We start from the raw sequence: 22,044 nt of genomic DNA on the forward strand, positions 1-22,044 counted from the left end.
ATCTGGAAGTGCTTTTTCTTGTCATAATATTTTAGAGTTAATGTGTTTTTACCTAAAGTGAAGCACTGGGCTTTAGTAATGCTCTGCAACACCCCTGTGCTTCAAATGAGTCTTACATAAGTTAATTCAAAGCATCCAGGTATCTCCATCAGGTATCTAGTTTGTAGCCTGAAGGGAAGGCACGTACACTGAAGAGGCAGCCAGCAGCCTGAATTGACAGGATTTGGATGGAAATTGTGGAAGCATCAAAACTTACAGTCACTTTCACATCCAGCTGGATAAAAATAATCAACTGCAATAATCAGTTTGTCTAACTTGCATACACTTTTCACATGAAAGGGTCTTTTTACTAGAGCAATAACAGGTTTTTTTTGGCTTGGTGGTGGTAACTACTGGAAAGACTTCAGTAGGACTGCTGCTTTTGAAAGTGACTGCTGTCAGCTGTGAAAGGCACCCCATGTGCTAAACGAGAATGCTGCTAGGGAGGAATTTTTAAACTTTATGACCTATGTTAGTTTTTCCTTTTACTGTTGAGCTTACCTTGCGCACTTCTAACAGTGCTAAGCAACTACAAGGTAAGAATATTTTCCATGACATTTAGTGATAAGGCCATCTGATTTTGTATCAGAGGAGATCTCACCCAGGAAATGATAGTGTAAACTGTCTTTCATCAAGTAGTCTTTCAGGTGTGATGGGGGAAAAATTGGGAGATACTTTGTTTTTCCTAACCAGGTAGGTTTGGGAGAAACTTCTCTGTGTATATGGTTTTAATCAGATTGGGATGAAGGTTATTTACTTAAACATTTATTTATTACCAGCATGGAATCAATGGGCAATTAACGCTACTTTTAGGATCTGTGTCAGCCACTGAACAGGTAAGTGAGAGTAGTATGTGCTGGCAAAACATCAATAAACACCTATGGTTTTCTGAAGACCTTTCTAGAAATAATTACAAGAAATTGAGGCTTTGCAGGTGCACCTTCCCCCTTTTCCACTTTTCAGGTGAGGAGTGGTTAACATTTAGAACTAAGAATTCTCATTTTTATGAAGACTTTTCAGAAACCTAACTAGAGTTAGTGCTTGTTTTTTGTAAGGCTTTGGATTTGCATTTGACTCATTATCATCAGAGGTTTTGGAAATGAAAACTAATCTGTTTTTCAAGTGCAGCATTCTTAGAAGGCCCTGGGGAATTAGGCTCCAACTCTTGCAATTCAGTCACTGCTTTGCAATATGCATTGTCCCACAGATGCTGCGATGGTCCTCCTGGTCCACTGCATTCTGGTCTCAGTTTCTTTAGAATATGGATCATCTCTGCCTTCTACTTGTGGTATGTGCCTTATTTTTTAAATAATAGAATACATTGCTCAGAAAATGTTAGCACAAAACAATGTAAACTTCGCTGCATATTTTCCTTTTAAAATTTTATTTGTTGAATAACAACCACGTGCAACAGACAAGTGTTAACCTGGAATAAGTTTGCTTTGGTTTTAGAGGGTATCCTTTTTTGTTCTGATATCGTAATGAAATAATTAAAATACACATCTCATGGCCATCGGTGCTTTTATTATGAAGATGCATTTGCTTGTTTAATACAACTAACACGCTGTGTCAGACATGCTTTGCTATCCTAAGTGGCGTGTTGGAGGCAGGGCGGAGTATTACTTCAGTTCCCTTGTGTAGATTCTTCCAAAAGGCAATGCTGCCAGGATTCATGTCATCTTCCTGTTGTCTCCTTTACTGTGATCATTAAAAAGTCCTTCCAGCCAGAAACTATCAAATACTGCAGATCTGGTAAAAACCCACCCCAAATACTCTCCAGACACGTAGGTGAGAAGCTAGAAATGCTGTGTAATTTGCTTAGACAAAATCATCTGCAAAAATGCTTACATATCACCCATAGCCTTTCACAAACCTTCAGGAAGAGTTATGACAGTGAGTTTATTACATTCATTCCAAGCTTCTGCTTTAAGGTTTTTTATTTATGTGCAAATAGTCCTCCATGCTAGAACTTCCACTGTTTTATCTGACGTGCAAAATTATCCTTGTAGATTCATGTGATGTCTCTGATTGGTAGCAAAAACCATCTAATATCTGGAATTCTATGCTGGTGTCTTTTTAAAAACTAGAAAACAAGTAGTGAGTAATTATCAAAGGAATTATTTTTTTATAAAAAGCAGAACCGTGGCTATGGCCAGTGGTTCCCGAAAGGTGTGTTTTGGACACAGTTCTGCTCCAGAGCACAGCAGTGGATATTTCAAGGACTCACTGAGAGGAAAAACTGTAGGAATGCAAGTTACATTCTGTTGTACAGAGATGAATATAATGATATAATAGTGTAAATAATATCTCACTGCTTCATTATTCTGAGCCACTTGTTTCTTATGAAGAATGTCAGAGTTCTGCAAAGAGAAAATGGAGTGAACTGTAGAACTGGGGGAATTATGCTTGTTTCAGACATTAGGAAAGGAATAGAGTTTTTTCCTTTTAACATAATTTTACCATTTTTTAATACATATTTTATGTATGTAAGGGGGAAAAGTTTTCTCTTGGTTTCTTTCAATTTCTTGATGTGGAGACAAGGGCAATCTAACTATGACAAATATATGAAAAGGGGAAATATTTGTCTGAAAACACACCAAGTAAGCAGGACATTACAAGACACTGCTGCCTCCTTGTACATGTGTATTAAGTGACTTCTAAGATGAGCAGGACTACAAATGAGCAGAAATTATGTTTCATTAATGTCTTCCCTTTTCTTCTTTTCAAGTTCCATTCTAATGCTAGGACAGAGAATGGGGAGAAGGATTTATTGTCAAATACATTACCTGATTGCTATTGTACGACTTCATTCTTTTAAAGTCTAAAATGTACATTACACTACTAGATGCATTTAAATGTTACCAATGCTTTCTTTGTTGAAGCAAGAGTATTGATATTAGTTAGCCCTACTTTAATAAAGAACAGTCTCTTAGAGGGAGTGCTTGTAGTGAATTAAGAAAAAATCACAGCTAAGTATTCCATTATTCTTATGGATTTTTACACTGGCACAGTGTATTAAAGGTGGAGACCCATGAAATACTGACTATTGAAAAAATAAACAGAAATCAAAACAAAAACACATACCCCCACCATTATAAATATTCTAAAAATCTTTGCCATGAATATCTAGTGACTGTTTAGTCATGTATTTGACCAACCAGCCATTGCTCCTTCATCCAGCTGGATTATTTTTATTCTTACCTTGACTTGCAGATCAACTGAGATTCAGAGTTTTACTGAGGTGCTAGAGAATGATAAAAAATTAAAGATATTATCAGACATTAAAGAATGCTAATTTTAAATTGAGACTTGGTACTGAAGGTGAAATATGGATGCTCTCTAGTAGCTGATTTTATCTGATGATTCTAAGAAGATTTAATGTTCCTAAAGCAAGCTTCAGATGATGATAAAATTAATCTTTGTGCTCTGAGCGTATTGGCACCCAGCACTGCAAGGTGTACTGTATGCACATTCCTGATTTAGCGCTGAGCCAAATATTCAACTCGGTGCTGTGTAGAAATGCATTCAGGCTTGCTGTGCTGAAAATGGATTTCCATCAATTACTGTTATGTAGGTCACTTCTGCAGCTTTTGCTGAGTTTGAGTGCTTAAAGTAATGCTACATACATTTGTATCGATAAATAAAGACTTTACTGGCAGCTTTACAAAGAAAATATTTAATATTTGATATTTTTTATTGTATTATAAATATGTGACTTTTGTTCCTGGTCCTTTTGACAAACAAAACAATCTGTTGGTGTTCCGAAAATGTTTGCGGTGTAGCATTTTACATATGTCTAATAGCCAAGGACTTGATTTAAAACTTTCAGTTATGGAATAAGCACAAAGTCTAATGAAGTTATCCTCAAAGCAGTGGTTGTAGGTGGACCTCCCTTCCACTGCTAATTATCTGCTCTAGAAATAGAAAGTCAGAAGTGCAATATTTGTACACCACCAGACTTGTATTACCTAGCAAGTGACCTAATTCTATCATATCACTTCAGAATGAAACAACAGTCTTGCTGGTGCTTGTAATCAGCAAACTTTTTATATACCACCCAAAAAGTCAGGGTTAGATAAAGGGGAACTATGATTATATTTCCTTTTAACAACCCGTTACTCTCTCTTCATTGCAGTGCTAGGGTTATCCATAGGGTTCATGTGATTACCTCTGACATCCAGTCTGCACTCTATTTCAGCTTCACCACACTCATTCACAGCTTTACAGGTGTAGATGCCACCGTCAAAGGGAGTGGGTTTCCGGATCTCCAGGGTCAACACCCCCTGCTTACTGAACATGCGGTACTTGGCATCCCCAGAGAGATCCATTTTGTTTTTGAACCAGAATATCTTTGGCTGAAGAACAAAAAAGAAGATTTTTAAAGTAGAAGGTAGAGAATGGAGGATTTACATCTGATCTTGCAGCCTCAATGAAGCCATCAAAAGCTAAATAGTATTACAAGGGCTATTTACAAAGCAGCGTTAATAATTTTTCAAGGAACAGCTCATTCAGTACAAATTCATGAAACCAATAATTCCAAAGTTCAGTATTTCTGTTAATTCACAAATAGCATATAGAAAATGTAGGTTTGTGCCCAGTTTTACTGGAATGAAAAAAACCCAAACCCATCCATATTAACTATCCACAAATTCATTCATTTAGGAGTTATTTAATTGTGCTTATTAAAATGTATTTGAATGCTACGAGTATCTTACAGAAGGGGAATTAAACGTCACAGATTATTAGAACAGAAGTGTCATAAAAGTCCACAGATGCTGGGTGGCCAAATTAGGATGCCAAGGTTTGGTCCAGGAAAGGATTTTTCCTCTAGTGTGTCTTTAGAAACTTCAGGAATTTAAAAAGGATGTTCCTGTTGGCTTCTGCTATTGAATGAAGTGGTTGCTTCTATACCAATTCAAGCTTGTATGTTTTGTTTCCAGTACCTAAAAAATGTGCCCTTAATTTTTATAAATGAAATTCTGAAAATGAAAAATCTGATATGAAGCAATCTGCTTTTGTTTATTTTAAGCTCATTAGTAGATACAGTGAAGAAAACAGTCTTCAGAGAGTAGAAGACCAAGCTTTGGTTTTTCTTTCTATTTTGTTTTTCTCTTAGAATTAATGTCTTCTGTTTCTTCATCCATAAACCCCAAAACTACTGCACTATTTTTACAGAGTGTATTCAAATCTACTGAATCCCTTTTGTCTTTGACCTGTGGTTCATCAATCCAGTGAATCCCACCGGCCACTTGCCTGATCTTCTTAACAGAACTCTGCTGGAATTTTTCCCGCCTTAACATTTTTTCCTTGTTTCTCTATAGCCTCTTTATCTTTCTGGGTATATGTCTCTTGCTATACTTCATTCCTGGCAGGGCATGAGCGCTGCCTCTGCCTGCAGTGGTAACTTTTCCATGCCACACAGATCATCCTGGGGGCGCTTGAGAGTCGACAGTTATTAAGAACTGGAAACTTTCATCCACATAAGGTTAATGAGAGCTTTTGCAGAGTACTGCTGCAGGTACTGAAACATTTGATCAAGGTTAATTTGGGCAATGGAAGTACAAGAATATCTGGAAAAGCTGCTTTAAGAGTATTAGGCGTACTGAAGGCTGAGGACTACTTGGGTCCTTCAGGCTGATGTGAAGGAGGAGCTAGCACGCCTGCATTCCAAAACCTGCCATTACTGTATAGTAACAGCTGTAAAATTGAGAAGGTTTTTTTTAAGAATCTTCTTAAAACCGTGGAAACAGAATGAAGTGGATGCAGATACACAAAAATGGCAGATAACCAAGAGGGAATATTGACAATAACACTGTCATTTCTAAGCTGAGGCAGTCACTGGGAGATGGATTTTGCCTTCAGTTGCTGGTGTTTATTCTGTAATGTTCTGTTTTTCTGAAGCTGTTTACATGGGTATGCTGCCTTTTTACTTTTGAATTTTGTCTGAAGCTCCTTCTTCATCCAATGAACTGCAACAAATGATTTTCTTTTTTTTTAATTTGGAGTCTGATTGATTGTTACGTGTTTTGCTCTGTAGCAATCAGATCCTTGCACAGGTATGAAGTAGTGAAAGAAGCTGAAAATGAGCAGCCAGACATGAAAGGATTGTACTAATTTAAATTTATGACAAGATTATGTCATAATATGGTAAAATCCTTCACTGCAGACAAAAATCTTATTTCCCTTTTCTGAGAAGTCTAAATTTAACTCCTAGCTGATTCCGTTTTTACTGCTTGTTCCTGATTAAAAAAATATTTCGTCTTTATGTACTTGTTGGTGGGACTTTAATAAATGTATTTAGAATGAGAAAACATTCTTGTGATATTAAAAAACCAAACCAACAAAACACCCACAAAAAAGGCTTCACATGAGACCAGGCCTTATACTAGATAATTTTGCAGAATAGCTCAGACTGTCAAAAACTTATGTGGGCGCGTTGGTGTAACAGGAAAAGTGCTGTTCCTCTGCACCCTTTGGTTAATGGAACAGTAGGTGACATTCAGCTGCTGTTTTCTGCAAAGTCTGAAGAGAGCGCGTATAGATCGTGAGCAGATCGTTGTTTGCCTGCTCTGGGGAGCAGGTTCTGTGCAGACGTGGTGCATTTCCAGCGGTGTGGTGTCACCACAGGCAGTGAGTGTCCCTCCCCCTGTGTTGTCCCCGGGCTGTGCACAGACCCACCCGAACGCTCGCCCCATCTCTGCCGCGGCCTCGGCTGCAAATGAGGTGGGACACGAGCGGGTGCCCTCTCTTCTCCTTGGACACACCCAGCCACCCTGGACTGGCAGAAATTCTTGGCCTGGTGCAACCATGGGGGTGACAGGGGCAATGTGTACCTTGGGGATCCCTCTGACAGCGCAGCTGAGCGTGGTGTTGTATCCCGCAATCACCGAGCGGTTCACCAAAGGGTGGGTGAATTTAGGAGCTTCCGAGAAGTCGTGCTCTTTGTAACAAGGGGGTTTATAAATGGTGCCTGCAAGTCAAAGAGACAAAATAGCAAGAGCCGTGTTGTCAGTTCTGCTGACTTGTGCACAGTCTATCTGTCATTTATTTTGTCTGTGTGGTTTTAAGAAGCTTCAAAGCTTTTGGCATTTGCAATATAAAAAGTCTTTATGTACATTTCAATCTAAAGCACATCTCATGTTGAATGTGTTAGTTAAGATGAAAGGTCCAGGCAATCATGGGTTTTCAGCTTCTGTTAAAAATATGATAGCCATATTTGTGCAGGGGAACTCTTCACCATAGACATCTTCAACTTTTAACCCCAGTTGTATTATTTATTTAATATAGTTTAGGAAGACTGTGTGATTAAGTATTTTTTTAACTGATATTTGTATTAGGACAGGAGATCTGCCCAAATAAGGGCTCTTGATGCTAAAATTCTTTGTAAGTGCTAATTACTAAATAATGAAAATATTTTTAGAGGTGCCGCCAATAAAACTGTGTTTTCCATTTGCCAGTGCATTACTTCTGGTACTTAGTAGCTTTTGTGACCTTCGTTTTGGAGAATATGTTACCTGTTTTTTGGATATGGGCAGGATTTTTGGTGGTTGCAGCAGTTTCACTCAGTCCACACAAATTTTCACTGAAGACGCGGAAAAAATACTCATTTCCCATAATCAGGTCGGACACGATACAGTTTGTGCGACGATAGTGATCAAAAACAGTGTACCATTCCTGTAACAAGACTGTACTGTTTAGAAAGATGTTATGAGAGGTCAGACACGGTGCTCCTTTTGGTATGGAGAGAATTTTTTTGCTACGAGGAAAAGCCAGGCAGAGAGGTATTTAACAATAAGGTATGAAATGAATGTTATGTTGCTTCCTGTGAAGATCAGGATTTATTTTCTTACTTTTATATTCTGGCAGTGCGATAGACATATGAATACTTACATTTTGAGAAAAAAATCCCTCAACTCTCTACCGTATTTTAGCCATACTCGTATCTGGGGAATCTGGTACGAGATGTGTACCCAGAATGTGACTACTTAATGGGGACCTCCATGAGAAGGATATTTTCCACTTTGACTGGCATACATACCTGACCCACTATATATGGGTATGCCTAGCATCTCCCTTCAAGTCTAACTTTTCCCCCCTCCCCTTCAATTTTTTGCTGCATTTATGAAAAATATAGTTCCAAATAAAAAGTATAGTTCCACCTTCTAAGGAGAGCTGTCTGTGCAGTCACCACCAGAGACTGCACAGGCTTGGTCTCTCTTCCATTTTCTACTGAGCATTTAATTTAATCTTTCACCTTTCAGGGGGTTTTAAGATTCTATTTTTCAATGTTGAATTGCCTCTGCGGTGCCATAGGACACCTTGGACACACAAATGGGTGTCAGGAACTCAGTCATTTCCCTCAAGTCTCTGTGTTCCCAGGGCAGGTGCTGTTTAACTCCATACAAAGCCACGGACCCAGCCCAAGTTCTTACCATTGTTTTTTTGTCAGCTTTCTGGACCGTGTAGCCCAAGATCTGAGCATTGCCATCATCCTGGGGAGGTGTCCACTCCAGGGCTGCATTAAATCCCCAAACATCTACAAGCTTTACGTTCTGAGGAGGACCAGGCTTGTCTGTAGAGGAGACATAAGAAACCACCTTAGCTTTTATTTCGAGATCCAACAGCTTTGTCATTTCCCCATGCAGGAGAAAAGAAATAGGACCTGATAGCAATCAATAGCATTCCATAGCAACACAATTTATGTGAAGTGAAAACTGTAAACAAGAAAGTTGGGAAATTTTCAAACACTCTCTTAATACTCTTCTGAGCGGCCTGAATGCTACTGAGAAATAGACAACACACTAGAATTAGTGACATGGGAACCAGACAAACTCTTCTTAAAAATGTGATAAGAAGTTTGTGTTGTTTGGATGAATGTGATTAACTCTTTAACTGCAGCATTATTACTTGCTTTGTTACCTCAGTGCAATTTCTTGGCCATTTTTCTACATTGCTATAACAACCAGGGCAATGGGGTATGTGCCTTCCAGCTGAGGAAGGCCAGCCATTTGGGAATTCACCTCTTCCCTCTTGGCTAAGTGCTTGTTAGCTTGCCTACTGGGTGATTTCTCTATAAGAACTAGAAAAAGAACAAACTCTCAAAGAGACAGAGAAATCTGTGTCCTTTTTAAGATACATGGAAATATAGAGGAAAACAACTTAGTATGAAATTATAATAGTTTTCTTTTTGAGAATCATTCTTATTTATAGCATGTTGTTCAGTCAAATGTTGTAAGATTTAGATTAGATTTATTAAATAATATTTGTATTTTTTAATCTGAGGACACCAGTTCACCTTTTTGATGTTAGATTTTTGCCCCCAGTTGTGGGGCCTGCTGGGAACAGCTGAGTAGTTGATCTTGGTATTGAGTGAAAAATAGTTCAAAAAAATCCTAGACAGCTGAAGGGAAACCGTCTCCCCATTTTGTAGCTAAGCTGGAAAAATTAAGAAAATGGTAAGTATCTGATGGATGTAGATTTGAGATGAGCAAAGCACAGAGGAATGTAAGTATAGGCGGCTTGTACTTTAATTCCTTAAAGAAGGATATGCAAACCAGTAATAAATCAACCTTTGTTATTAGGGGAACTGTGACTTTCTACATCAAAGCATAATGTGCTAATTCTCTTTTCACTGAAAAACTTTGGGATTGAAAACTGCTTTATAAATAGGTTTGACCCCTACTGTCTTCCTTCAAAGTGGTGCCAGCTAGAACTCTGCATGATGTCTGATGAGGGATATGGAATGCGCGGCTCTCATTCCATGTATCATCATCTTTCTGCCTATCTTACACTGACATTTCAGAGAAATACCTGCTATCTTCTGTGTTTCTCAACAGCCACCAACCAGGTAAAGTCTTCTTACACTTTCTTCTCTGTTTCTGAAGTAGGGAATGGCAATACGTTGTCAAATGAACAACATTGCTTATGGGGACGTGGAAATGCATTTGTTGTTAACTTAAATCACAACTTAAATGAAAAAAGCCCCAAGTTGTTTTGTTCGATGTGTATCTTCATTATACAGAAATTAATTAATCTATTCTGATTTAAGAGAAGAATTTTTCATAGTACACACCTGTCTGCATATGTGTGAAGAACAGCCTTAAAAAAGGCAGAGATGGATAAATTTGCTACATGGGTTTTTATATTCTTGATCTTTGTGGTTCAGTGGGAGAATCCAATCTGCAACGATATCTATTTGAAATTTCTTTGTATAATGGTAGAATATTTCTTTCTCAGTAATAACCGGTACATCTTGTGAAGAGAGGATGAGAAAAGTTAAACTTAGTGATGTTTCTGACCCAAATTATTTTTCTTCTGTAGGGCACTGTGTCAGATTTATATTCAGAGGAAGTACTCCGTGTTACCCCCAGCACAAGCTCAGCTGAGGAGTTTTGCAAACTAATGAAATTTATACAATGGGAAGAAGAGATAAAGTGTTAATTATCTTTCAAAGATAAATTATAATTTATATTTTCAAATAATACATAATGAGAAAAATAATTAATTCCAGTTAAAAAAATGAAGTATAGAACTGAGGTTTGCTTCGGTCAATAGAAGTCATAACGAAAGACATAATTTATTGATTCATGTAGAGGGTGAAAGAAGTTGAGGGAACTGTTCTCCAGTGATTGGAGAGGTTTTCTTTATCTAAGAACTTTCTAAAAGTATTTAATAAGTACTGTATTCCCATAGAAAAGTGCATTTTTTTTTTTTTTTTTTTTTAATCTAGACAGTAAATGGCAGCAATTGTTTTGGCAAGAAGGGAAGGTGATGGCAGTAACAGAGTTGTTTCCTCTTGTTCCTGACTCACCACAGCAGCAGAGCTTTTGGCTACCTGCACTCTTGCCTTACCCCAAAAAGATAGGGGCTGAAGCCACAAGCATTACTTCTTCAAGGAAACTTTTGCCAAAGGAAGTTAGCTGATGAAAAGACACCACAGAAGATCACTGAGTGACTTTTTGTGTCTCTGAAAGCCAGGCTGGGTTTTCAGCCTGCTGTTCTACAGCACCTAAAGCACCACCAGGAGTGTAGAAAGACTGCCTGAAGCACCCACATTTCTGTCCTGCCAAGAAAATATAAAATCTGGGGGAAAAAAACCCTCAGTTGACAGAATGGAGAAGAGGTAGTTCTAATTAGAGAATAACGGAATGAAGAATCAGAGTAGATGCCTTGATTGGAGAAGTATCTACATATGTTACAAGACCTTTGTATTCTTGGTCATGAATTACTTTAAATATACATATTCCCATTCATTTGACCAAACTGCCCAAGAAGTAAAAAGTTAATGCCTGTCCTCCAACTCTTACCTGTGTGATAAGATTAGTTCTTTTTTTTCAATCACTCATTCATAACTCTCTGACAATGGTAGATGGATGTGTTTTTGTGACCACCTACAGTATCAAACAATAGGCAGAAGGAACTTGGTGCTAAGGCCTAAGAGCAATGGCCAGAATCAAGAGTCACTAACCAGTTTTATAAAGATAATTCAGAGTGCAGGGTGCACCGCTCCACTTTACCTGAGTACTAGAGTTAGGGAATGGCTTGGGCTGGAAGGCACCTCAAAGATCTTCCAAAGACCTGCCATAGGCAGGGACACATTCCAGCAGAGCAGACTGCTCAGAGCCCCATCCAGCCTGGCCTTGAACACCACCAGGGATGGGGCATCCACCCCTTCTCTGGGCACTCTTGGGATTATTTGGTTTTAGCTGCCATTTACGTATTTTGCTCTTGCAGAATGGCAGCCATCCTCTTGAGCAGAAGCAGCTGCTGGTATTAAGACAAGTTTGTTCCAATTTTTAATGCCATTCTTGTTTGCTGTTGGCACCATTGCATACACTTTCTGCCAACATAATTAATAAAATTTTAAGCAGAGCAAAGTCAGCATTTTTAATTCCAAAACATTGGGAGTTGAGCCAAAACACATATTCTAAAATGTATTGATAAACTGGAAGAAATTTGGAATAACAGTGTGAAAGTGTTGGGAAAGAGAAATAAAACCAGTTACCAAGAATATTTAAAAGAGCAGTACTGAGGAGTAAAGCTCTGGCTGAACATTAATGAAATCTGAATAGGCAAGTTCTCAGAATATCTCTCACATAATCCCAACAGAGGCTATGGAAACTTTGGTAATGCATTATTTTAAAATGACATTAGAAAAGAGACTGGAAATTGTGTAAAAGAGAATAAGCCTCAGATTAACTAGATACTCTTAACAGAGTAAAGCATTAAATGTGAATTTTCCAAATTCACAGGACTGTGCCTTCTAATTTTTGGAACCGTAGAGGTATATTACGGCAATGATTTTTTCTTCCCTATCCTTATCTAATGAAAAAAAATCCCTGTGTAGGAGTATATCCATTCCAAGATTCATATTTCTTTTCTTGAGTACAGTATGCCTAAGAACACCAGAACTCTCGAATTTTATCTCTCTCAAAGAGAGAAGGGAGATTGATAAGGATGATCAAAGATATAGAATGTCATCTGTTTGAAAATAATCAAAATTAAGAGAGTAAAACTTGAGGAAGTTGACTGAGGTGGGTGGGACTGAAGGCTATAAAATTGTGAGTAACATGGAAAAGCTGAATGATTATTCATGGTTTTTTTCTGATACAAAACTGTATGGATTTCAAATGAGATTGTCAGGAGACAGACTCAAATTAAAACAAATAGGTATATATACTTAAAATTAAATTCCTTATTAAAGGATGTTTAGGTTCTCAAACTAGACCTGGCTTAAAATACAGACTGGATAAAATTAGGCAAGAAAGAGATCACTAAAGATCTGTGGAACACAAAGAAAATCCCTCACCCTCTGAAGGTCTCTAGGACACAGGTAATTTCAAGGTGGGAAAATGTAGTAGGAAAATAAGGTCACGTGTTAACCCTGCTCTGAGCTTTGTCCTACCATCTGTGACCAGCCACTGAAAGAGAAGAGATTCTGAGGTAGCTGGATCTTTGTGTTGCCTCAGTCTGGCCACTATTTTGTTTTGCATGATCTGCTTCCTTCTGATGTTGTCAGGGTCTTACCTATGATTTGTATTGTTATTGCAACTTTATCAGACATGTTTTCTATCTGAAGAGTGACTTCATATGATCCTGAGTGATGAAGCTCTGCCTTTCTGATGAAAAGGATTGTGTCCGTGCTGCTGTTCCGAATTCCCACATCTTTAGAGTCCAGAGTTTGACCGTCTTTCAGCCAAGTGATTTTGGGTCTTGGTTTACCCTAATGAGAGAGAGAGAAAAAAAAATTAACACTTTAGTATTTCCATTTTTCTCTCAGTGATCTATAAATCTAGAAAGCTTCATATAATACACATAGTTGAGAAAGTAAACTCTATAAATACAATGTCTGTTTCCTTCCAGACAAGTATTTGCTACCATCTGTCTGGTTTAGTGGCACCGTGCTCTGAGGATGCCATTTAGTTAGCGACTGAATGATATTGAGAACAAATCCAGAAATACTGTGCTTGTGCTGGTCTGGGGTTCTTTCCAGGCACCAGTGAAGCCAACAGGTGATCTGACCTGTTCTGATTAGCTCTGCTCCCCTTCTTCTCCTTTTCTTAAAATGTTTGATGCTCTGTCCCCAGGCATTTTTAAAATCATCTTTTGAAAAACTATTGTCATCTTGCAATCTTGGGATGTGAAATTTACTGTATAGTTCTTTCTGCACTGCAAAATTGTTTTGGTGGCTGTCAGCCTAAGCAGTCAGCGTTGCTACACCCATGGGAGATGGCACTGTGCAATCAGTGAGATATCAGGGTGTGCATCACTCTCATCCAGCCATTTCCAGGAAAAATTCTGAGTACTATTTCGTTCTTCAGAAGTTATTGGAGTGCTATTTCCACAGTCCAACTCCAAACAGAAAGAAAACAGAAAATGGCCATACCATATTTATTAGGGGAATTAATAGTTAATCCAACAGAAAATAACTCCATGGGGATTTTAAGTTTCTGCCAGGTTGCCGAAGTGAGACAGCTCAGCACAGGCCTGGTGTAGTCCAAAAGGGTGGGAGGGAAAGCAGGACCTGGCAAGCCAGCAGCCAGCTCTGCTCAGGCTGCCCTGGAACTGAAGCCTAAGACACTGCAACTGGGACACTCTGCCACCAGGAAAGAGCAGAGAAAGCAGCTCTGGAAGGTTCCTCAATCCACTGGGTGTCTGGAACATGCTCTGAAAGACTGTATCTCTTCCCTTAGCCTACAGAGGGAGATTAAGATACTCAGACTCTTGGTTTTGCTGCCTAAAGGCAGACAGAATAATAACGAATCTTTGTGCATTGCTACACTTCTATTTCAGGTTTGTCTGGTATTTGCTCAGACAGTCTCTGTTCCATCACTTTTTTTTTTTCAGTGGTATTAGGAAAAAAACTTCACCTTTTATAAGAGTCAGGCCAAGATCTGTCCAAAATTATACTTAAAGGATGTCTAAAACACCTAGAAATTGCTATTCATTCACTGATGCTCTTTTCTCTAACTCATCAGATGTGTTGTAGTTTATTTTACATCAGGGCTGAAATACACCTTGAATGAGCAATGGTTTTGGCTCTTCCATTCTCTCTCTAGTAAATTATTTTCTTACAGCTTTCTGCTAAGGAGCATGGTTAAGACCACCTCAGGCCTGCAGCTCTAAAATAATAGATACAGGATAGTTTTGTCCTGTTCATGTGTACTCATACCCTGGCCTCATTTCATAGAGCCCTCACAAAAACCCATCAGAGCAAGAAATGTCTTCCTCTCTTCAGCTGGAATGTATAGTAGAAATTCTGGAACAAGTGAAAGGGTTTGGGTTATTTTGTGTTTTATTTTCCGTATCCATGTCTTATTGTTGGTGAACAGGCCAAGAACTGACTCTGTTTTACTTTCCACATACGTGTGTATTTTAAAGTGATATGAAGATCCACCTTGAAAAATTTGACAAGGGAATGCTTTCAAAATAAAAATAATCTGCCTAAATAGTATAGTTCTATGGGCATTTATTTAAATGTCTACTTTGTCAAGACAAATCCTTGGCAGGTTTTCAGGCTGATTACAAGATTGTTGCTGCTGGTGTTCTAGTGCGGTTGATCAGATCTGTTCACTCACAGCTCCTCCTTTTTTGAGGCGCTGTGAGTGCCAGTGAAAGATTACAAGTGTTCAAAGTGTTGGTTTTCATATACTCTTATATTTATAGACTGTGAAAAGCATAAACAGATAGAAAGCATGTTCCTAATACATATGTCAGAGGATTGGATTTCTGCAATGTGTAATAGATAATCTGAGAGAGAACAGTGAGTGACAGAGTGGCTAAATAGCACCAGAGAAACTTCAGGGATTTCACAGCCAGGGAAGAATGAATTTAAATGCTCTTAGATATTTATATTCACACATACGTGATGGACAAAACGACTGCTCAGTACAACTGTGAATTTTATCCACTAATAGCACATAATACTCCTCCAATCATGTGCCACGTAGTTAATTTTGAAGCAAGAATGTGTTGATTCTCTTTCTTTCACCAGAGTGTTCCACCTGCTTAATGCACTCAACAGAAAAAAATGTTAGTAACACTCTTTTACTTTCTTTTCCAGACATTTTGGTCTAAAGATTTAAATAGATCTGCCAGTAGCATTAAACCCAGGATACTTGACAATGTGTTTCACAGAATTTCACTGTAGTGACCACAGAGGTCACTGGGAAGGTTGCACAGGCTGTAAATTGTAGAAGCACTGACTTCCACCTTCACTAGACACTGTATCTTCTTAGAGTCTTCTTCTGCAATAGCAATGGCCAGTGAATAAAATCTTTCAGACTGTGAAGGGAAAAGATCTTTTTGATTTGCTTTTTTTGAAAGGTCATCAGTATTACATATTTTAAATAGCTAAAGCCACAACACTTAATTCTGTGAAAGCTGCAATTCAACACTACGACAAATTTAATTCAGTCAAAAAAAACCTTCTTGAATTAAAGTCTTCTGGCTTTGTTCTCAGAGTAAAATCTGGTGTTGATGGATAGATTTTAGCATTTTTTGTTAGCCTTACCCTTTAGGAGACAAGAGCTTGTACCAGCACATGATTTGTCAGTCAGCTACTCAAATAACTTTTCAATCAGTTCATTCAGTTTGGCCAAATTTGACAGAGCACTCGAAATCTCTAAGATTAGCCTAGTACAGTTCTGCGAAAAACTGACGACAGAGTGAAATGCCGAAACCTCAGCTAGTGTCCCCACTGAGGAAAAATCAGGGAAAGCTCGGTGTTTTAACCGTTTTGTTTGGCAGCAGCTGAATGATGAGGCAGGATGAAGTGAAGCTCTGGATTAGTTGCTGCTTGCGCTTACCCTGGCCAGGGAACCGAGGACATGTCACTCAGGGGAGGAGGGCAAAGAACAGGCAAATCCCTGGGAATGCCGCAGCGAGGCTGCTCTCAGCAGAGGAGCTGGCTGGGCAAGCTGGGAAGGCAGGGGGATATGGGGGGGTCATGGTTTAGCACCTCCCTTCCCGGCAGAGTCTTGTGGGGAGCAGAAAAGGTCTTGACTCAGTCTATGCGCTGCTCTCAGCAGCAGCCCAAATACCCTGAAATGTGCAATACTCTTTCCTGTTACCCTGGTTTTTCTGAGCCTTTTGATTTTCTTAAATGGAGTCAGATCTTTTTAGTTATTTACAATATTAAGAGCAGTTTTCTACCTTTCCCACAGATGTAACATAAACAAATCCTTTGTTTTTCATTCTCTGTCCTTTGTTTGCATATTTCTAACCTGAAAACAATTGTAACTGACAATTGGTCTGGCCACTGAGGCTGAGGGGTGGAAACCCCAAAAAGCCAATCTTCTGCTAGACCCAGAAATGTATAAAAAAGTAAGAAATAAACAAAGGGGCTCTCTTCTCTCAGGTCTCTCAGCTGGGATCTGGATCGGAAGGACCTCTGCGAAAATCTCTTGTCTGCGTGTGACTGCTTTGTGTGTCTCGGTGACACTTTCCAGCACTAATTCAAAACATGACCCCATAGAAGCTTCCATGAAGAAAATTAACTCTGCCCAGTCAAAACCAGCACGAGGGGACATGAGGCACAAATCTCTAAAATGCTAAACTTAATTCCCCTGCTTATGGGACAGCTTGTCAAATTTGTGCAATTTTTCTTCAACTTGGACATCAAAGCAGGAGAAATATCTGTTTATTTTATTTTATTTTATTTTATTTTATTTTTAAAATAATTACATAACTCAGAAACTGCACAACCTTGAATTTTGTGTGTGGCTAGACATCAGGGAAAAAGTAATTTTAACAATTTTGGAGATAAGAAATGTGAAAGAAAGAAAATAGGTTTGTGATTATGCTGAAATAATTCAAGCATTCAATTCAAGAAAGTTGCTCCATTCAAGAGCTTGCAATTGTGTACTAATCAGATATATCTTTGTTAAAAAAATTTACTTTCCATATAACTCAGTAAATACAGGGCAAAAAGACATGTACCTTTAAGCTTAAATAGATCTTTCTCAAATAATTTTTATTTTCTTGCTGGTGCTACTTAAACAAAAGAATACAGGTGATGTGTGCACGTACGTCTCTCTTGTGGAAAAAATGTTTTGCATATCTCCAGCATCTTTTATATGAGAATTTCAAAGGTCTTCACTAATAACAGGATTACATTTCTATAAATGTTAATCCTGGACTGTAGAGAAATTTCAGTATCTTGAAATTTTAACTGAGGACTTGATTAGGTGATGTATCTGTTATTACTGAGGATATCTCTGTCAGAGCCAGAGTCTGTAATTTACAGTTTCTTTTGTTATTTCTCCCTTAGAAAACCATTTCCTTACACACACTAATTCTTGCACTCTATTGATATTACAGTCTTGCATCTGAAAAAAGGCATGTGGGGTTTTAGAAAGGGTCAGATAGTTGTCTGCACAGCTCTAGAAAATGCCAAGATGAGGTGATTTGTCAGGCCAGCCTGTGTGTATATTTTAGCAATTTTGTGTATGCCTTAGTGAAGTGTAGCTACATACATCCACCCTTGATAATCCTCACGGCGCTCTGTTTTTTATACCTTCAGCTCATGCAAAGTAATGCCCAAGTGGCTCCTTGTACACACACTCAGGCTCTGCAGCCCAGGGCCAACTGGGGTCTTCTGTTTATGTGCAAACTCTGATTTGTGCAGTCAGCCTTTCAGAAACTGCCATACATGCTTTCGCCCAACAAGTTGCCCAGTGACATCACAGACCTTGTTGCCAGGAGAGTAATTAGTTGGGTTCTTACACTTTTGTCGACTTCTCTCTAAGGTGCCCTGTGTGCTCAGTAAGCAGAATGGGCTTGCATGCACTTGCACCACTTTGTTCTTCTTTCCCAAAAGCTGGGATTAAAGAAGAAACTCTGACTGGGGGGGGGGGGGGGGAAGAAAAAAAGAAAAAAAAAAAAGAAAAAAAGAAAAAAAAGAAAAAAAAAACACTGAAAGGAAGAGTGATTCCTTCCCCTTCTCAAATGTTTGAGAGGGTCTGGTGAATCACCAGCCATACTTATGTAATTCTGCTTAAGCAGTGAAGCAATGGGAACTTGCATTAGGGAAACTACTTTAGGTAAGTAATCATAAATAGCCATGGAAAAATAGAAACGGATACATACCTGAAAAGGGATCACAATGTTGATTGTCTCACCCACTTTCTTCACCAGAGTCTGTCTGAGGTGGCGTGGCAGCCAGAATTTGGGACGTTCTGCAGTTAAGCATTAGTACACTAAGTACAAAACTTTCGATAATATGCAACATTACTTATAGGAAAAATAAGGTGATGGATAATTGTAAGCATAAGAAAATTGTGGAAAAACTGTTTATGTTTTAGGGAGTAGCTCAGTCTCTCAGTTAGTTTCAAATGTGTTTGTCTATTGGATAAAAAAATTAATATTACGTCTCAGTTATGTATCTACATCTGACCATGTTTTCAGTGAAAACAGTATTTGTGAAAATGTGTCTCATCTGAAATGCCAAATTTGGGTGACTTCTGTTGGATGTGACTCTTCTCTATGGACTTTATATCTTTGGAGAAATTGTTCAGTTCAGTAGAAAGGATGAGACAAGGGATGTATTGGAGTAAAAGAGTGATTATAGATTATGATTATCTATTGCTATATTGCTACTGAAGCACCTTGTAAATTGCCACTTGGAAGTATTTATGAACTTACTCAGAAAGCACAGCAACTGACGGATTTCTTTATCTTGCTACAGTCACTCAGTTACAGTTCTTTCTTTGAGATGGATGTAGGGGAATCTCTTTGTAGCATTTTATTTTTCATTAACGAAAAAGGACTTTAATGCATTTTCTTTTTCAACTAGTCTCTGCTTTCCTCTACCTCACTGGGAAGCTTTCTAGGCTCTCCTTTTATCCTTATTCTTTTTCCTGTCATTTACAGAAGGAATTTCTTAACATACAGTTGGAGCATCTGTCTTCATGACCATTCGGTAATGAGATGCATTAAAACTTTGTTTTATTTACATTGGCTCAATTTACTGCCAGTGAGACTCTGGCAGACGCTTCGTGTGAGTCAAGGTTGAGGAATCCACTATTAGCAGCTCTTGATGTCTTTTGGACTCCAGTCAAATGAATTTTAATCTACAGCTGTTGGGTGATACACAGGGTGGTAATTAATAATCTGCGACAATGAAGTAAATAGATCTCTTGCTGTAGCCAACAGAGTCATTTTGCAGTAATATAGCAGCTTTTCAAGCAGAGAGGTAAATATTAAATAAATGTTTCTTAAATGCTGACATTGCCATTGCAAGAGGTGAAATGTCCGCATTTTGAAAGTAAGAAGCAGAATTTTATTTTAAGAGCTATGCTTTACAAATATAAGACCTGGGTGCTGTAGAGATGTTCTCCGAGTCAGAAGACACTGGGCACCTAATGACAGTGGGAGAGCAGTTTGTGTGTTATTCTCAGAGAACGGCAGAATTTTGGCCGGAGGAAATAAGTGAACGAGATTTATTCAGTATAGATACTCACGCAGGATCTCTTGAACAGTAACAGGCTCTTTTATTGTTGCTGCTTCACTCTCTCCAGCCAGGTTTACAGCCTTGATACGAAAATAAAGTTTGTCCCCCGTGACCAGATCTTTAATCAGTGCAGATGTGCGCTCAGTTAGGCCAGGAAGAGCAGGAATCCATTCTGTAGCTACAAGTACAGTATTTGCATATTGCAATAATACATTATTTTTCTAAACTGGTGCCTTGCTTACAATTGAAAGCAAATTTCTATTAGAATAAAATGAAATCAAGTTACAACACCACACTTAAAAGGGAATAAAATAAGTTGGAAGAGGAACTCTGGATCAAGGAGATGTGTTTACATACTGAGTAAAGCAACATCTACACTTTGTTACTCAGAACAGCTAAGGATAATGGAATCATTTTTGGGTAGTTCCTCTGACTTTTTTTTTATAGAGCTTAGAGCTGTGGGACTTCTTGACATTTTTTTACTACATGGGAAATGGGAAAATTTTGGAAGTAGCTTTAGCAAGAAAGTGAAGCCTTAATTTAATTCTTTTTCTTGAAGTAAGTATATCTTTTGTGGCTGTCCAAACAGATCAGTGAGAGCCACATAAGCTGAGAACAATAGCAGAGCACATAACTGTTGTAATTTATTGTTTAATTCTCTACTGACACAGTAGAACAGAATTCTTAGCACAAAAATATGACTGATAAAATCATTCTGCTATGACAATGACATGGAGATTCTGGTAATTCTGTAGTGATGTCTCATTAAAGACAATAAACTATTTCTGCATAAATTATGCCCTATAAATCCCCTAGTTTGGATCATTTGACAATCAAGCCTAGTGTCAGGGAAAACGTCAATATTAAATTTGTTGTTTAACTTTTATGATGTAAGTATTATGTTGTAGCATCATAGAACATTGAATTTTGTAGATATGGTGCTGTTACACTCTTTATTACCAGTACAAGCATTAAATGAGGTAAGGCAATGGTTACTTTAAAGTTTGACTGATGTTGTCACAATCATGTTATTTTATTTGTTTTAAGGAATATGCAATTCGTGAGTGACACAGAAGTATAGCAGTGACTATAGAAGAGCAATGATATTTTTGTTTTTCTTATGTCTATTAAAGCTTATGATGATTGTGAAGATGACATTATGGATGTGTCTTCCATGGTTTTACAGTCACATTGTAGAGAGTGTGGTGATGGTTGGCAAGGATGTTAAAATTTGATCATTTAAGAGTTAAAATTGGATCATTTAAGAGTTAAAATTTGATCATGCTGGACATGGTTACATTGTTGGTAGTGTATTGAGATGAAGTTACTGCAATTGTAGCATTTTTTAAATGCTCTGTTGCTGCTGCCTAGTACTCGCGCTTACTTACACCCATCTTTGCAGTATTCCACCATGTAACCATCCAATCCCCCGGCTCCAATGCGCTCAGGGGGCCTCCACTTCAGGGAAACAGTGCTGTCAGAAACATCTTCCACTGTAAAGTGGGTTGGTTCACTTGGAGGAGCTGTAAGGACATAGAGACAAGTAGATTCTGAGAAATAGCAACACAGTTATGAGAACTCAAAGGAGTGATTGACCACTGACTTATGTACCACTGTCTATATTAATAAAATAAATCTACCTGAGGCTCAGTTGTAAAGGGTAACACCTATTACATAATTTTATAAAAGCATAGCATAAGATTCCTCTAACAGGAAGGGGAACAAGAGCTTAAGTGAGTCGTTCCTATTCACAGATGCTCCCTTATGAGAAAAGCCACTGAAAAAAAAAGACTTGTAGAAGGGAGTCAAGTTGTCATCATAAGCCTGCAGAGAAGTCTAGAAATGAAAATATGTACCTTTTGTATTCTGTACTTACACCCTGATTGTAACTGGACAAAATTCGCATGGTCAGAGGACCAGATTGACAGTGGCTAAATTTCACTTCAGTCACACAGTGAAGAAAATGATCGAAAGTTATGACTACGTGTTTACAGAAACACTACTTCTGATTTGTGCATTTTTAACAGACACATACTTGAGAAAAATATTTTGGG

The 22,044-nt window shown here is 38.3% G+C and overlaps 1 protein-coding gene across 1 annotated transcript in view; it reads right to left on the reverse strand.

The window, feature by feature from the left end:
* Positions 1–2,499: 2,499 nt before the first annotated feature.
* MYBPC3 (myosin binding protein C3) overlaps positions 2,500–22,044 on the reverse strand; it is a 61,039-nt gene continuing 41,494 nt past the window's right edge. The window contains exons 25-34 of the mRNA XM_058420838.1: positions 21,379–21,513; positions 20,001–20,168; positions 18,628–18,716; positions 13,066–13,261; positions 8,472–8,611; positions 7,554–7,713; positions 6,873–7,009; positions 4,208–4,394; positions 3,241–3,283; positions 2,500–2,780 (exon numbers count right to left, since the gene is read on the reverse strand). Coding sequence (XP_058276821.1) covers positions 3,273–3,283; positions 4,208–4,394; positions 6,873–7,009; positions 7,554–7,713; positions 8,472–8,611; positions 13,066–13,261; positions 18,628–18,716; positions 20,001–20,168; positions 21,379–21,513 — 1,223 coding nt within the window. The 3' untranslated portion in view covers positions 2,500–2,780; positions 3,241–3,272. The remainder of the gene's footprint in view (positions 2,781–3,240; positions 3,284–4,207; positions 4,395–6,872; positions 7,010–7,553; positions 7,714–8,471; positions 8,612–13,065; positions 13,262–18,627; positions 18,717–20,000; positions 20,169–21,378; positions 21,514–22,044) is intronic.

Source organism: Hirundo rustica, chromosome 6 (assembly GCF_015227805.2).
Source record: "Hirundo rustica isolate bHirRus1 chromosome 6, bHirRus1.pri.v3, whole genome shotgun sequence".
NCBI lineage: Eukaryota > Metazoa > Chordata > Aves > Passeriformes > Hirundinidae > Hirundo > Hirundo rustica.